At 38.4% G+C, this 17,525-nt stretch overlaps 1 protein-coding gene across 15 annotated transcripts in view; it reads right to left on the bottom strand.

Moving 5' to 3' along the window:
- LOC138944987 (collagen alpha chain CG42342) overlaps positions 1-17,525 on the bottom strand; it is a 135,069-nt gene that overhangs the window by 13,474 nt on the left and 104,070 nt on the right. For 13 of the 15 annotated variants that reach the window (XM_070316118.1, XM_070316114.1, XM_070316120.1 and 10 more), the window contains 12 exons: positions 17,086-17,265; positions 15,327-15,432; positions 11,774-11,862; positions 6,423-6,522; positions 4,737-4,825; positions 4,184-4,273; positions 4,052-4,096; positions 3,419-3,445; positions 3,203-3,238; positions 2,539-2,643; positions 1,839-1,883; positions 1,066-1,128 (listed from right to left, as the gene is read on the bottom strand). In XM_070316118.1, coding sequence (XP_070172219.1) covers positions 1,066-1,128; positions 1,839-1,883; positions 2,539-2,643; positions 3,203-3,238; positions 3,419-3,445; positions 4,052-4,096; positions 4,184-4,273; positions 4,737-4,825; positions 6,423-6,522; positions 11,774-11,862; positions 15,327-15,432; positions 17,086-17,265 — 975 coding nt within the window. The remainder of the gene's footprint in view (positions 1-1,065; positions 1,129-1,838; positions 1,884-2,538; positions 2,644-3,202; positions 3,239-3,418; positions 3,446-4,051; positions 4,097-4,183; positions 4,274-4,736; positions 4,826-6,422; positions 6,523-11,773; positions 11,863-15,326; positions 15,433-17,085; positions 17,266-17,525) is intronic. The other 2 variants (XM_070316125.1, XM_070316126.1) reach the window with 2 other exon arrangements.

The following is a 17,525-nucleotide window of genomic DNA, read 5'->3' as shown; positions in this document are numbered from 1 at the left end:
ATCAGATACACAGGATATGTCAGATTTACAGAATGATATTTTAGGAAAGAATTGGAATCGAGAATTTGTAACCGATAATTTCAAGATGTGCAATTTAAAATTACGGAGGGAAATATTGATTATGTATATTAAAGATCTCTGAAATTCATCGCAGATGGATACGATTTTCCTAAAATATTTTTGAGAAATCATCAAACATCCTGTATAGCTCATCGATCCAATTGACGCGATTCTCACTTATGATCAATCTCGACGAAATTTTAACACACTGGAAGACGTTCCTTCCGCATTCCTGTAGTCTTCATCATCGTTAGACATCGGCGCGATTTAAATCGCGAATCACTCGAATCGCGATGAATTTACACTCCGCGTCTGTAAACGCTGCGCAAATTTACGATCGCAAGCTGGAGGAGATTTATATTCGGCTTCTGCGCTTCGTTCTCGAGCGAAGCGACGACGAAGTCGCGCGTGCATAAATATCAGCGGATATATATATAGCATACATATCGCTTTCCGATACCGAAGAAGAAAACGCGCGATCTCGACGTGCCGAGGCCGTAACGGATCTCGAGTCTCAATCTCTAGAGAATGTTGAGTTTTACGTTAAGAGATACTTTAACATTGAATTTAATAGCAGTGATCAGTGGCCTGACAGAGGATATCGATCGACGATATTCGAAATCCGTCTCGTGGGGGAAGAGATGGCAGAATCCGATCCGCGGGGTCCGGTAGCTGACTCCGGGATATCGGATTCTAAACGATCTAAACATGTCGATGATAGTCGCGCGCGATGTTTACGCATCCTCTCGAATCGCCACTCTCGACGTGATGATGACCGTCACATCGCTCCCTCTTCCTCAGTCCTTGTTTGTATATATGTATGTACACGCAAGACGCACGCAAGCAGGTGCTCTCTCGAGAGGCGATCGAGAGGCGGCCGGCCAGGCTACGTTGTGACTGTCGCGCGCGATAATATAAACGCACTTATCGGCTTATTATCAGCGAATTCCGCGGCGGCAACGCCAGGTAACGATGGCGTTAGGAGCGGGAGGTCCGCGTTCTTACCATGGCGCCAGGTTTCCCGGAATCTCCGGGCTTTCCGGACTCTCCCCTCAGTCCCATGGGGCCCTGAAAATAGATAGACAGAACGCCTATCAGCGTATCTCGGTTTGGCACGATTTGGCGATACCGCGCGCAGATTGGCGGTCGCAACTTGGAGCTACCCGCTCGGAGCACCTCTATGCTTGTATTTGTATTGTATCGTTTTATCATGCAGAGATATTGTGTATACCTTCGTACATTTGCGCACGCACCTCTTCCCGTCTTTCTTTCTCGCGTGTGTACCTACTTTGTTCTGGTAATAAAGTCCTATTCGAGTTAATTATACCACTGCCCTTTCAGTCGCCAATTTTTCTTGCAAAAATATATGTGTACGAAAGAAATTTTAAATGCTACATGCACATTTAAGATATACGTTAGTTACGTTCGTAAATGACGTGATTTTCGTAATATAAAGAATTATATCCATTTTATGGAATACATTATAGAATTTGTTGTTCTTATTTTCGAAATATATCATAAATTGCGGTAAAGTTTACTTAAAACGGACCGAAGGGGATGATGAACGTTATACGTTTGAATTTTTCGGATCGTGATTTTTACGGAAGAAGCGAAGACAGGGATCGTAGGATACAGGATCCTCTTTCGAAGAATATCCGGCGTATATTCGCGTCCCGTCCGTCTTTGCGCGTCTTCCTGTATCCGCGTTTAGAGCGTGCTTAAGGCTACGCGGGTGTGCGTGTATGCGCGCGTGTGTAATCCGGAAAGAAAATACGTACGGGCAGTCCCATCGGACCAGGATCTCCTTTGGCACCCTTCTCCCCCTGCAACGTGAAAAAAAAGAGCGACGCGTGAGAACGGGTTTTACCCGCATCGCGATGGTGTCGCGCACGCAAAAAGGTCATCTCACAAAGATCACCGACGCGAATAGCTTCACGCCTCGAGAGTCGCATCGCAAAACGCGATCTTTCTCGCGAAGGGCGCTCGAATAATTATGGCGCGTCTACTACAGCCCTTCGCTGGTTCTTACCTTGACTTGTGTAATATATCGCGATTATATATGTCATTTAATTAAATTATTTACACCTTATAATCTCATATATATATGATAAAAAGAATATTAAAAAATTAACATTTCAGAAAGAATGCATTATTTAACTTTTTTTTACTGTTTATCACAGCATACGGGATAAACTAATAATGTAAAAAAAAATCATTGCGGTCATAATCGAGCTCGTTGTATTTTTTTTAGATTCAATAATAATAATATGACATATGCACTTAAACAGTTTTTACAGTGTTTTTGTACGCAAAAACAAGTCGATTTTGTTATTCGATGTTTACAACACCGGAAAGAGAAAGAAGGCGTTTATTTTTAATCGCGCAACAGGCGTAACCAAAACGAAACCGTGTTACCGTGCTTTTTTTAACGTTTTATGTGTGATATACGCGATCAACAAATGGATAATAGTTACTGACAGAATCGCCCTTGGCGCCGTCGTGTCCTCTGTCACCCTTGATGCCGGGTGGACCCTGCAGTCCGGGAGTACCAGCGGGTCCTGGAGGTCCAGGTGGACCCATTATCTATATATTGCCACGAATTAAAAATCAGTTTATAATCAGTAATAATTAATAATATAAAATAATTATTTAACTTTGGATTTTATAATCTTCGTACATTAAATCCATTACGATTATTACGATATATGTTGTATTCATATTATTATCATTAATATAATGTAATCATGTCGTAACGATTGTATTGTTTTTTTTTTTTTTTTTTAATGTCGATCCCGATAAACAAGACAAATGTTTCCATTGTTTTCTAAAAATGCCGATAATAATTGTAAAAGCGGGAAATACAAACGGATTGTGCTCGACAATTTTTATAACGCTTCGGGAAAATTGCTTTATAATCTCCATAAATCGCCGCAAAGGGTTACATAACTCCATAAAACGCGGCCATAGTGGGGTATAAAGTCGATGCCGCAATAGCGACGCGGCCGAGAATTTAAAAACCGTTGGAACATGGCAGCGAAGCGATATTGTTCACGATCTTTCTTTACACGGATGGGAACACATTTCCATATCATGCATATAACATTGATATATAATTCGTAAGATTATTCGCAAGATAACTTACCATTTCTCCGGCATTCATCTCGAACGTGCCGTCTCCCTGCAAACAAACGTGCGTTTGACATGTTTACATGTGCGTTAATATCACGTTACACGCTACTATTCGATATATTAAACATTAGTTTTTTCGAGTATCCTTCCTCAATCGGGCAACATCTTTCGTCGCACGATCGAAGACGAAAGGATACGAAAATAATCTTGAACATAAACTGTCACATACCTGTCTTCGCCTGAGCTTTTTGTACTTCTATGGGCGGAAGGCCAATGTCCCGTCATGAAAAGAATATTTATTCTATCGTTAGATTCTCTTTAACACACGTCGAATTCACAGTTTCGTATTTATCGCGGATGTTATTGTGACGAAAATACGATAACATCGAGAAGGTACAGCATTTTCAGCAGCTGCGTTCGTCGCCAACGATCAACGGTAAAAGATATACTGACATTATTCTTTGATAACAGAATCTTGCTACAAAATTTATCGAATAAAATTAGTTTTTGCAAAATTGCTTCGATGAGATCATATTTTCCATGTGCGATTCGATACGATATATATCACGGTATTAAATATGGAAAAAAAAAAAACGGAAATGTTGAAAATTACCAACATATAACAAAGTGTTGTATAACCATCTATAATTCATTGTATAAAATTTATTATATTCTCTTTTATTATTTATTTTTATATAATTTTTTATATATACTCTTGTATTATATTCTTTTTTTTTATATAATTCTTTATTCGAGTAATTGAGAGAGATCATTTTTTTTTATCTATATCATATTTTTAATGTCAAAGTGTGTAATGAAATGCGATTTTATAGACGCAAGCAACATTGACAAATGTACTCACCGATTCGCCTTTCTCTCCCTTTTCGCCTTTCATCCCAGGATAACCCTGTCGACAGGCAAAAATCGCATAAGACAGAATATATACGATAAGAGAAATCGTGTTGAAGCGTGACGTTACAGGCAATTTACGTACCGGTGGACCGGGTAGACCCGGAGGTCCCATAAGACCTGGAGGACCGATGTCGCCGTAGTCACCCTTTTCACCTTTGGGTCCGGATATTCCCTGAAGAGAGACAGACGAGCGCGAAATACGTAAAATATTACAGATTTACTCTCCCTTAATTCCGAGAAACTTTTCAACGTAGTATTTTGCGCTTGTATTTTAAATAAATTCCGCACACACAATGTATTTACATTTAATTTATGATAATATATCATTTATTTAATAATTTGTACGGCAAAAAATATGGCAAATAGCACGTAATATACGCTATACATGAATTTAATTTCCTATATCAAATTACTTCCTCAGCATTTCTTAATACAATATATATATTTATATATAATATGTATAACATAAAATAAACGCTAATAGCTTTATCCGCACTCGGACAACGAAAGGGATATTAAATTTTCGCCACCTTTGTGAAACACGTGGCGGTGTAATGTCTACTGAATATTACATCGGGAAGACTGTGGGAGACGAGGATATTTTAGGGAACATTTCTCATTTGCGTCCTACTTACCGGTAATCCTGGGGGTCCTTGAATACCGGGATCGCCGTCGGTTCCGTTGAGCCCCGGCAAGCCCTGCGTTCCCGTCTCTCCCTTGGGACCTGAAAAGCGAATTTACCGGCCATGAGATGCCGGTTGTTCACTCGCCGAAGTTGGATTAATTTGCGAGCGCGCGAGCGATCGATGTAATTCTCGCGAATACCGTAAACGCGGAAAGGACACCCCCTCCCCACCCCTCCTCTCCTCTTCTCTCTCTTTGTCTGGCCACTTCGACTTCCTCTTTTGTCGTGTCTTTGCTTCTCGACTTCTCATTTTGCCCCGAGTGATTCTTCGTGCCGGGAATACTTCCAGTGTGTTTATTCCGCCTCGAAAGAATGATTTTGCTCAAGAGACACTTGATGTTTATCAATGTCAATCCAAGTATTGAGGATCTTTAAATATACACACGCAAGTTTTTCTCTTCTTAAATATTTTCAACAGTGAATGTGGAAGGTAACTTTAAATATATCAGTATCGAATTTATCATTTGTCTATCGAAATAAAAAAATGTGATTGTGCAATGTTCTTTGTATGTACAATATATTGATAAATCAATCTCATGCTTAGTTTGTATGTCGCTTTTAAAGTGACAGTCGATGAAATATAAATTAATATATCTTTTGTATATTTATATACATTATATGCCGATATTTTGATGGACATTATGAAAAGCGTTCATCAAAAATCTGTCACGCCGATTATCCTTTAATGTTTGTCACTAAATGCGCAGTGATATTGATGTAATAATGAATAAATAAATATCCTATGTGTGTGATGACCTTTTTAGAAAACGAATATTTAATTAAATTATATTCCATTCAATACAAACGAATTAATATTATATAGATCAAAGTTATTAACTTTTGATTAAAATTTTTCGCGGAAGACGAAGTCGAAGTGTTACATTCGTAAGAGATTGGAGGGAGGAGTGCTGGAAATTCTTTTCTCAGGGACCAACGCGCTGGATCGTTTTCAAGTTTCGTGAGAGAACTTTCCGAATCGTTTTGTCATTAAATATCTTTAAAAGTTGAACTGAAAATTCTGAATTGATCTTAGGCACTTGCATCATTTCCTATACATGTTCGTATAATCAAGTGAAAGAATAGAATCTTTCAATATATACTATAAAACCCTATTTTTTTTACATACAATTATACAAATATCAGTAGATGAAAATGCAATGTCTTTAATCCAACAGCAATTAATGGAAATGAGGCGAAACGAATCGTGCAACGGAAATTCGAGGCGTTTATTTTCCTAGAAGAAATTTTTGACGTGCCATGAATATTAATTCCCCTCGTATCATACATAAACAGATATAATTTAACAAAAAGGAAAAAAAAAACATCTTAGCGATTTAAAAACTGGTTAGCGGCCTAACCTAATCATCACCGAGCGCGAAATATTTGCTTAAAAAGATGGCGATTTTTGCTGCTAACCATCGTTGTGGAGAAAGTTACGAATTCTCATAATTTTTTTTATGCACGAGTGCACGGAAGGGAGAGGCGCGGCCGAAGGTACGAAGGACGAGGAACGGCGAATCTTCGTGGGAAGGATCCACGAAGAGTCCGTGTCCTGGTCACAGAGTAAGAGAGCGGACGCGCTTATTCTCCCGTTTATCCCGTCAATTTCCCGCCGCGAGAGGGCGCTATTATCTACCTGATGAACCCGCATCTCCCTTGGCGCCCCTTTCGCCCTTCGGACCCGGAAGGCCGAGGATACCCCTCGCCAATGTCACACCGCTCTCACCCTTGAAACCCTACAATGACACTGCAAGGTCAGATCCAACCAGGTCCTCCATGTGCGCTGTCAATTTTTCTTTGCTTCTATAATGAAGCGTTAATCTGTTTTCTTTTAGAGAGGAAGGTGAGGAGGAAGGGAATGGTGCCTCGAGATCTACGTCGATGATGTCGGTCGATTTTGGTACTGAACATCGATTAAATATAATCGTTTTTTTGTACTCGTTAAGATAATTTTGAATTTGCATGATTTGTCGTTCGATATTTTCAGAACCAAGATCGTCCAGTTACTTTTTTGCGCTACACAATTAAACGCACATATGATTTAAACAAACATCAATGTTTACTTTGTGACGTAGACAACGACTACTAATACTCATGCGACTAGGAAGGATTCGTTAGTGGGTTCAAATTTAATAGAAAATTGGAGGCCACTGGTATCTCTCTTTCTCCCTTGTGCTTTGCGATAGTATCTGTGTGATTTATATAAATTCTCCCTATAATTGCAACCTGTAGAATCGGTCCTACTGAATTAATAGGACTCTTTTTCGTTCGTAAAACGCAAGATAATATCTCATAAAGTTTCGACATACTATCTACTGGCAATTTTAGACGACAGTAAAAGTTTTCAATTTCATTTGTTAAAAAAACATTACGCGATATAATTTAGACACTTTGAAATATAATTAATAAATCAATATCATAATCAAATCTAAAGCTCTTTACTTAAATTCAGATAATAATTAAAATTTAAAGCTCTATTAATAAAAAATATGAGAAAGATTGATTGTGAGAGAGAAAGAGAGAAGGCGAATGAGGGATAAGACACATAGACAGAAAAAAAAGTATTACACACAAAAATAGGTAAAAATTAATATTGCGCGTATAGATGAGCGTAGATAGAGACGTCATCGCGACAGAGTAAGCTACATACTTTGACAGATATGGAATACTTACGCGATAGGCTGCAGGCGCTTGCGATCGCCGGTTGATAAGGTTGCGAGAGCCTCAACACAACAACAAGCCGAGGGGTAGTAGTGGTTATTAGTGATTAGTGAATCGAACCGACACACGGGGGAGAAGTAGTGGGGATGTTGTTACTCGCTACATAAACACAAATTAGTTACACAAGCTACATACACTACACGCCGAGGATCGCTACTAACTAATTGTACACACACACACACACACACACACACACACATACACAAATACTGTCAAAAGCGATCGATATCGCCCCAAAAAAGGGTTGCAACAAGTATAATGATCAATCAAAGATATGTATCAAAGATGCTTCAACAAATGTAGAGTACAATTTTTTTTAGCAAGAATATCGGAAAACATCGTTGATTTTCCTCCAATTTTCTCAAATTTTTAACGTTATATACCTTACTATGAAAATTTTAAATTAAGTTTCTGTTTGATAAACTTGATTTAAAATTAATAAAAAAATAGGCTAAAGATTTATTTTGTAAAGATAAAAAGTTTTTACGTTAGAAAGAAATCGACTTTGCAAATTGTCCGTTTATAAAATGTTTTTGGATAAGTTTTAGAGCATCCTGTATATACGTTGACTGTAGTTAAGTGTACACTTGGCCGCGGCTTTGCAATCGGGACGCACGCAGCGCATCCAAATCCCGAGTCCGCGTCTCGTTAGAGAGGCAAATGGAGCGGACGGGCGAAGTTGCGAACGAGTTTGCTTCGTGGTCGAATGGCGAATTTTACGGTTCGATGAGTCGGAGGTAAGTATCGCTAGCGGACGTGTATATCCGCGAGTTTAACGTTGTGCGGTTCGACCGGCAAAGTTGCTCCGAAGGATAATTCTCAGCTCGCGAAACTTACTGCATTTGAATTTGGCGCTGTCGCGTTACAAAATTGCGTTGATTTCGCATTTAATTCCGTTTATTATAAATGCAACTTTTCGTCGGTCGCGAAAATATCTCAACAACGAAACAATGTATTTATCTTAAGAACACCCTCTTCAAGAAAAAACAATTTATTTTTATGGAATAAAAGATGAGAAATTTTTTTTTTTTTAGTTTTTCATGCAGTAAAAAATTTATTAAAATTCGTCATGTATTTTCACAAATTGCATCTTTATTCAATTTATTCGATTTATTACTTGGATATATTTTTTCGTCAAAAGATGCAAAATTCATTCATTTTTAATATTACACGTGATAAATTTCGCCGACAAAAGTATCGCCTGACCACACACTAAGTATCTCGTTGGAAAAAAAAAAAAAAAAAAAAAAAAAAAAAAAAAAAAAAAAAACTCGATGTAAATTCACAAAAATAAAATATATTCGAAATTATGTAGAAATCACGTAGAATTTTTCGTAGAAATTTTAAAATAACTTCTAAATGGAACAAAGTATTCTTTTCGCTCATAAATGCATGAAATTGGCAGGCGAACTTCAGATATGATACTTTATATTTAATTATGAAAAAAATAAATCTTACGAAATTTATATTTCTTTATAATCAAAGTTTCATCGATAAAATTATATGCAAAATTATATTTCAGTCGACAATTTCGAACACGTTGAATGCCACGGTGGTCGCTTGTGACCGGCAAAATTAGCCTGAGAGACATTAATTTATGCTCCAACCACGAGCGTATAGGAAATTACATGTATCGACAATATAGTGTCAATTAACAAGCCAACTATAACAAGTATTTCGCACACAGTTCATGCATATATAATATAATTAAAATTATACAATTTTCACGCACAGTTTTTTTTTTTTTTTAATAAATTAACCGATATATCTTATCTCTAACGTGTCAACTAAATGTCGTTATATGATCCGCGATCATCTATGGATGCGCACGTGTGGTCGCCGTTTGCAGTTAGCCGCCTAGAGTCACGATCACTCGGCAGAACTACGAGTATACTTACGATGGACCCGAAAGAGTGGTATAGCCGCACGCCAAGCAGTAGTTTACGGATGTTAGGCGCGTAGGCGTGTGTAATTCGGCCGGAAGAAGAGAGCGCTTAAGCCCACCACCCCCTCTGCTTGCTCGCTTGCCAACCCGGGTTCACACAGCCTGCGGTTCGCGAGCCCCGGTTGCCGGTGATGCTGCGTGCGAGCGCGGAGACGATCAACGTCTCGACGTCTCGCGCGTGTTGGACGAAAGGGATAAAGGGTAAAGGGAGGGAGGGAAAAAAAAGAACACAACGAGAAAAAGTTAGGGGGTAAGAGAACCGAGAAGAAGCCTCGGATACCACAATATCCGTACGTGTTATTTGCTGCCACCAACGTTTTCTTTTCTATCTATTTTTTTCTTTCGGTTTTCCTGCCTGCTATTTCGTTCTTTCATTCTCTTTTTGCTATTATTCTTTATTTTATTTTATTTTATTTAATTTTTTTTTAATTATTTTATGAGACGAAAAACGAGTCACGACAATCGCTCGAGGTACGTATATGCAATTCCGAGAACGGACACGAGCGCGCGAGGAAAGTTCCGACACAGAAGCGTAGAAAAATATCGAATGTGTAGAAAATATATGCGATTTCACGAATTAAATGGCAACAAAGGTAACAGCTGCGTGACAACGTTTTCGAATATAAATAACATCTACGTATAAAATATATTTCGTAGCCAATATTTTCGAAGCAATTTATCAATTCTGGATTTGATATTCTACGTATTGCTTTTCTGAATTTGATTTTATTTATCAATTTTATTTGTGATTCTATAGAGTCTAAATATATGGATGCGTATGTAAAATAAAAAATAAAAAATAAAAAAAAACATTGTTTTCTTTTTGCTGACATTGTTTTTTTTTTTTATTCGAACTCAATAATGAATTAAGGATTAAATAATTATAATAAGGATTAATTAATTGATCAATTAGATTTCTGATACGGTATATTGAAATTGTTATTTCTAAATTTTAATAGAAGATATCAGTCTTAATTTTTCTCTTTTCTTTATTGTCGCGTTTACGTTATTGATATCCCGACAGAAGTATAGACATTCGAAAAATGAGATTACGAATCGCTTCACGGCGAAGGAACTTTCCTCGGCTCGTAACCATCCCGGTGATGATGCTGTTCAGCTGCAGCTTATTCGACGATGCAAGTGTGACGGCGTGATATATACGTGCCCATGCTCGCGTGACCGCGTGAGGAGTGCCGTGCACGCGCGCGGGTCGAAGCGTTTCAGCGCGACCAAGTCGCTCGTTTTCGCGACTAAAGAGAGAGAGATCTTGGGATTACAAAATCTAATATTCCGTGGGAAAGCGCGAGACGTCAGCGATGCTCGAAAGTAGGGCAAAAGAAACCAAGAAGGCGGCAAGGAAAGAGACAAAAAGAACATTTTCACGCAAAAGGGTGAATTACGGCATTATTCTTCGAAACTGCGGAGAGAGTTATATAATCGATAAAAGAAAAAAAAAAGAAGAAGAAAAAAAATTGAAATTTTCAGAAGAATGAAATGTAATTTTAATTCGAAATTAATTTTTATTAATACAATTGTTAAAAAATAAAATCATCTCTTTCGCATTAGTACATAAAAAAAATAGGAATTAAAAAAAAAAAATTCTCGCGATTAATATTCTTTAAATTTAGATTGATTAATATTCTCAAAAATTGAGATATATATGAGAGCAAATAAACGAAACGTGATAAAATCGGAATGTAAACGATGTCGAAGGACGCGAGAAGCGTTTCTCTAATTAAAACGCGAAATTAAGGACGACATAATCATACAGAAATATTAAATCAGGGGCCGCTCGTCGAAAACACGGGAACGTTGCTGGCTCTAAAGCCATGTCTATGTATATTATATTATATATACTGGAAAGGCATGTGACACACGGTATAGAGACTAGATTTTACACGGAAAAAAAAGCTACGATTACATCATGCTACGCTCATAAGAGATTCAGATAGTGACATCCAAGTCAAGAGACATGCGGTTATCAACGCCCGTGTGGATGTGAATGCCCGATATATGTATATATATATATATATATACGTTTTTGCATCGTGCAAGGCATGCACACAGCATGCGAGAGGCAGGACGCAATGGGATAACGGGGGTCAAGAGGATACAGGATATCGAGGAATAGATTGAATGAGAACTATCCTTTCTTCTTTTTTTTAAATTTCTTTCTGCTTCTCCTGCATGTTCGGATTCAATCAACGGATAACGGGATTGGTGAGGTGAATGGATGGATGGATGGATGGATGGATGGATAATCGTATGGAATTGCTTTGGTCGACGATCGGCGGCGGTCGGAGGACCTCGCTGAAGCTTACCCTCTTCCCTGGCTTTCCCCGAGCACCCTTCTCGCCGGGCAGACCAGGCGGTCCCATCGGGCCCAATTCTCCTTTCTCGCCTTGGGGCCCTGCGTGCCGTGTATAAGATGAAGACATGATGCGTACGAACGTAACGTTGGTTCGTTCGTTCGTTCGCTCGCACGCACGCACGCGAACGAGCCGCGCGGAATTTCCGGGATCGACGATGTTTTCAAAGATCCGCATCGGCTGTCATGCCGCGCGTTAAGTGGCGTTTGACGGATCGCGTGATTGATCTTTACGAAAGTATTTTTGGACGCGTCGATATCGAGAAAAACGCAACGCTGCGGCGTTTATTTTTTCGACAGTATTATGCGAAAGGAACTTTACGAAGAGTAATTGCGCGTGGCTGGCTAAAGCGATAAAATGTAAATGCTGTATCGAACGTAAGTAAACATAATAACGAACTTTAAATATGTCAAATGTAATGAGTCAATCAGGACCAAACGACTAAAAATTAAAATTGTAATTTGTCGGATTCACTTATAGCGAGTTACCAATCATCGCCGATATCTCTGTCAATTAAATTATAATCTATCGCCTTTTCGATTCGAATTGACGCACATAGGTAACAATTAAAATAATATTTGAACGAGATATTGTATTGTTGGAATAAAGAGAGGCAAATCTTTTATATCTGCATAATATTTCCGTTCCTTTCTTTGCTAATAATGACATTTGTCATAACTAATTTTTATAATATCGATATAATCTCATGCCACAATAGAAGCTTCTATATTTGACAAACAAATAAAAAAAAAAATTTTTTTGACTTGTATCTTCCTTCAGTGATATATGTGTTTCAATTTAGAGACACATATATTCGATATTATATTAGTAGAAAATATCACTGTACCTGTGTATTTAATCTGTAATATTTCAATAAGCTCTGATAGATTCTTCTACACGTTATTTATATTATATAAAATGACCAATTTTGCAACTGTAGAAAATTTCGCGTGCGCACACAAATGGAGATTTGAATATCGTATAAGCGAGTAGAGTAAATACCCTGTACAACGAGCTGATTCTAAAATACGGCATTGTATAATATCGACAGTAGCGTTTCCGCCGCGCGTTCCGCTACATCGTTGCGGACCGTTCCATGAAATTGCGAGACGGATTTGTATACGTTGGTAAATTAATTGCGTTAGGTGCGCATATAGAATGCTCGGAAACGATGTTACCGTCCTTAGTTCCTTGCTTGTCGTCGCACTACGGTGTAAAGACGGATTAGCGTTTCACGTAATTTCGTTCCGTCGAATGCATCGCGGACTCGCAACATTCGCTATGCTTGTCTTTGGGCATGAGATATCGGCGGTATTATACTTTATCGATTATTGGATTATTTTCTCGCATGAAGAAAACGAATTGACGTAAAGCCCCTCATCTAGAATTCAAGCAGTCTATATACGAAAAAAAAAAAAAGAGGAATTAAACCTCCACGATCTTTTGACAAAATTTCTTGCAAAAAATTTCCGTTTTCAATTTATTTTTAATTAAGCTAAAAGTATTACTTTCCTTTAAAAATATTATCTAATTACCTTTGGCATTACGAGCGATTAAACGTTTCATTTGACTACGATAAAGTTATCTACGGAGAGAAACTTCGGTGAAATTTAATGTCATAAATTCATTCGATCTATTGGTTAAATTTTGACAATTTTTTTAAACTATTAAAAAAATATTTCTGTAATGAGACTATGTTCAAAAGTGTTTGTTTGCTTCTTACAATCTTGACAGGTCTCACTCGATTGCAAGTTTCTCTCGGGATCGATGATGTAGACGCGCGAGGCAGTAACTAATATTCACGACGCTTTTGCCAATATCCGACGTCATGGTCAACACACGGCGCCCTGTAAACGGCCGTTTACGAGCGAGGTAGATCGGATTCTGAATACGTCCGCGATCGTAAATCATTTTCTCGCTGCTGCGAGCGCGGGACAGCGGGGTGGGGGGGGGGGGCCCTGTGAACATTGACGAACGACCGAGTCGTGAGATATTGGAGGGTCGGAATTTTTTAAGTCGTCGAGTCCCGCGCGCGTTTTTCCGCGACGAGATATTCTTCAGCTTTTGCTCGCGAACCTCAGCGAACTCTACCTATCTCAGGGCTGCGTATTTATTACCTCTTGCCGCTATTCACGAGAAATGATGCACACGTGGTGTCTCTTGTCTTGTAACTTTAAGTAAGATCGAATCTTTTATACACGGATGATCTAAGGATTGTCACGAGAGAGAAACTCCTCTGTAGATTACGGATTCTCTCGGTTACGCTCAGACGCGATCCTTTTCTTGGCAAATGTTTCGTGGAAATTCACCACTGCGGTTTTCCAAAAGGCGTTATAAATTTATGAAATTTATGTTAATTTCAGGTAAAAATTAATACTTTTAAATTCTTCAAAAACTCGATCCGTCAAATTCTTTTTCATTTTCGAGATATATTGTATATAATTTTGATGTTGGATTAAATTAATAAACGTTTGCATATTGTATAACAGAAATCTAACAAAATTCGTATGTTGTCGATTCTTTCGTTTTCTTTCTTTCATCGCAAAGAGATAAAAATTCCTCTTTTCGATATTCTCTTATACGATCAACTTCCGATGCGATGTTTCTCGTAACTCTATGTATACATATTTCGCGAGATGACATTTAGATATTGCGTAGTTTTTTCGACAATGTTCCTCGAGAACGCTCAACTCCCGAAGGGGGTTAATGTCCGATCCGCGTGTTCGGCACGAATAGCGCGAAGAGGCAGAGAGGAAAAAAAAACGCAGGACGTTCGCGAATGGTAAAGAAAGATTTGCTCACGGCCGCATATATTACTACACGGCGAGGAGCGCTACACGCGTACGCCCACCGCGCAACCGATCGCTTCTCGATCCTCTCGAGGAATTGCACGATCATTCGAGTCAAGATTTCCTCGTCAAACATTTCCGCATTTTCTTCGCCCGAGGTCGCACGCCCCCGCTCGCGAAGGTAATCGCGATTCGCAGATGAATGACATCGCGCCCCGATCCGAATGAGCCGCCGATACAATCGATTTAATCCTCTCGCCCGATCATAATATTAATAACCTCTCGATGGTATTTTAACTCGCGCGTTATCGCGAAAAATATCTATCCGCGAGAGAATTGTAAAGGAAACTCACAATTGAGTTTGACCGTGTTGCGTGAAATTATAATAGCATTTCGGATAATGAGAGAATAAAATATGTACCGTTTTCATAAAATATGTATCACACGTCTTTTGAAATTATAAATGTAGAAAAAATGAAACATTCAAATAATAACGCAACAACAACATGGCCCCTCACGATTTTCCAATTAAAGATTAAAGGCCTCTATATATATATATGCTTGGTTCTAATAAATTTTTGACGAAATAAATAATTTGCACGGAAAAATTCGCGTAAAAATTTAGCGCAGCTTTTTGTATTTCGCACGGGGATACAATCGACGTGTGGTGTTTAATCATTCATCTTGTATGCGGATTATCTCATTTGTATGCTTACCAGGCGGTCCTGGTGGACCAGGTGGGCCTTCGAATACTCCACTTGGGAACTGTTCGCCCTTCAAGGTCGTCGTGAAGCCCCGATCGCCTTTATCACCCTTGTCACCCTATTGAAAATAAACTTTCGATGATTTATACACTTATAATATACAATATAATATTGCATAGTTTCTCTTGTGTATTCTCACGTATGTTTTATATTGCGTTAATTATTTTCTGAAAACAAAATGTCAGCCACGTGTTTCTTTTCCTTCGATAATTTTATCTTATGCGAATAACGAGCATCCTCTATCCTCTAATGGCAGTATCAAGCATCGCTAATTAATGTGCAGGAACATACTTTTGTATGTAATTAATTATAGTTGAATTAAATTAACAATGCGCCGGACGTAATTAATACTCTATTGTTCTATAATCGCTCTGTTGTACTCCATTAATAATTATCGGTTACGTAACCTTTTGAAAGGCGTAATATTAAGTGCACAATATCCAGTGTAACTCTACACCCTTTTCAACGATGGATACTCATACGTATATATGTATATATACACGTATAAGCTTACTTGAATGGGGTGAAAACATTTCTATTCGAAAAATTCGATTTAAGAGGAAAAACAATGCGTGTTCTCTCTTTGTTTTTATATCAACTGATTGAAAGATTCATCTCGTGCGTTCAAACGAAATCGAAAATGCTGTTGAAATTTGAGGAAAATCCGAAATACCGCGAGATTAGTTGGATTTGAAAGCGCGCGGCATGTAATCGTTACATAATTCCACATGTATCATGGTTATCCTGCATTGATATATTCGTAATATTAAATCACTGCCTGCGGAATTTCAACACGAGTATTGAATGTTTGATACGTTCGAAACACGCAAACCCGCGGTCATATGTGAAAACACGCTTTATAATTCCGAGAGTAAATAAAGTTATGATTAAATTCCTGCATTATCCTGCTTATTGCTTGGATACTATCGATAGATTGGTAATAGGTTCAGAGTTAATCTCTTATATCCAGCGATATATGAAGTTACATATTTTTGAAAATAAAATTTATTTACGTTTATCTTGTAAACATGGTATGCTTTGCGACGTGGTAAGTTTATATGTGGAAATATCGCATTTAAAATGTTATATTTCTTTTTTCCCTTTTATATTTCTATTTTGAAAATTTCAATGACCACAAATATTTTTATTTTTTTATAATATTAACAAGAAACAATATTATTTTTCATTTAGTAGACATTTTTATCACTTTTCCACTATTTTTAATTCTTATGCTGCAATCCGTAATGCACTTTCATCATTTCTATCTTTTCCGTATATATATATATATATATATATATATATATATATATATATATATATATATATATATATATTCCGAAATTACTATCATAAGAGAAGGTGCGAAAAAATATTTACAAATCTAATGAAATTTTTCAAAATTCAAGTATTATTAGAGTTTTCAAAAATATTAGGATGTATTAGGAATTTAATATATTGTAAAAGAGAGTAACATTAGAAGAATCTCTTAAATAGATCTTTTATTAATTTCTTTATAAAAAACGCATTTTTCATCCTTTACGTAATGGTATACCTGTCATATCGTAAATATGTGGACCGTCTGGCTGACAATGAGAAAAGCTCTCGACTCTGAGAAAGGTGCGACACCCGACACCTCGAGAGACGAGGATGACCGGATGTGTAATCGGATACAGCGTGTAATCGGTCGCGCGAATTAATCTCTTGGACTCACCTTAGGACCCACAAGTCCTGGCGTACCCGGCGGACCAACAGGCCCGATTGGCCCGGGCGGGCCCTTCTCTCCTGGCGCGCCGACCTCGCCCGGAATCCCTTGTCTGCCCTCGTGTCCGGGAAGACCCTCGGCTCCTGGCGGACCAGGTGGTCCCGGCGGCCCGGGTTCACCCGGCTCTCCCTGTTACGTCCCAAGAGCGTTACGTCGTTACGGCTTTTCTCTCCGGCGAGAGCCCTCGACACAAGAGTGTCTCTCGGTACTCGTCGGTTTGTGCCACGGACTGACGAGGGATCGACGGGGAGAGAAAGAGAGAGAGAGAGAGAGAGAGAGAGAGAGAGAGAAGAAAGGAGGCACAGAGAAGAAGAGCCATGGTGTATAGTCTCTTGGGTCAGCGTGTGAGGATAGCGGAATAGCGGAAAAGAAGTACATAAAAGAACGAG

This window comes from Polyergus mexicanus, unplaced genomic scaffold (genome assembly GCF_030449975.1).
Source record: "Polyergus mexicanus isolate NDT 795.1 unplaced genomic scaffold, iyPolMexi1.0 SCAF_3, whole genome shotgun sequence".
Taxonomy (NCBI): domain Eukaryota; kingdom Metazoa; phylum Arthropoda; class Insecta; order Hymenoptera; family Formicidae; genus Polyergus; species Polyergus mexicanus.
This window is presented reverse-complemented; position numbering and strand designations above follow the sequence as displayed.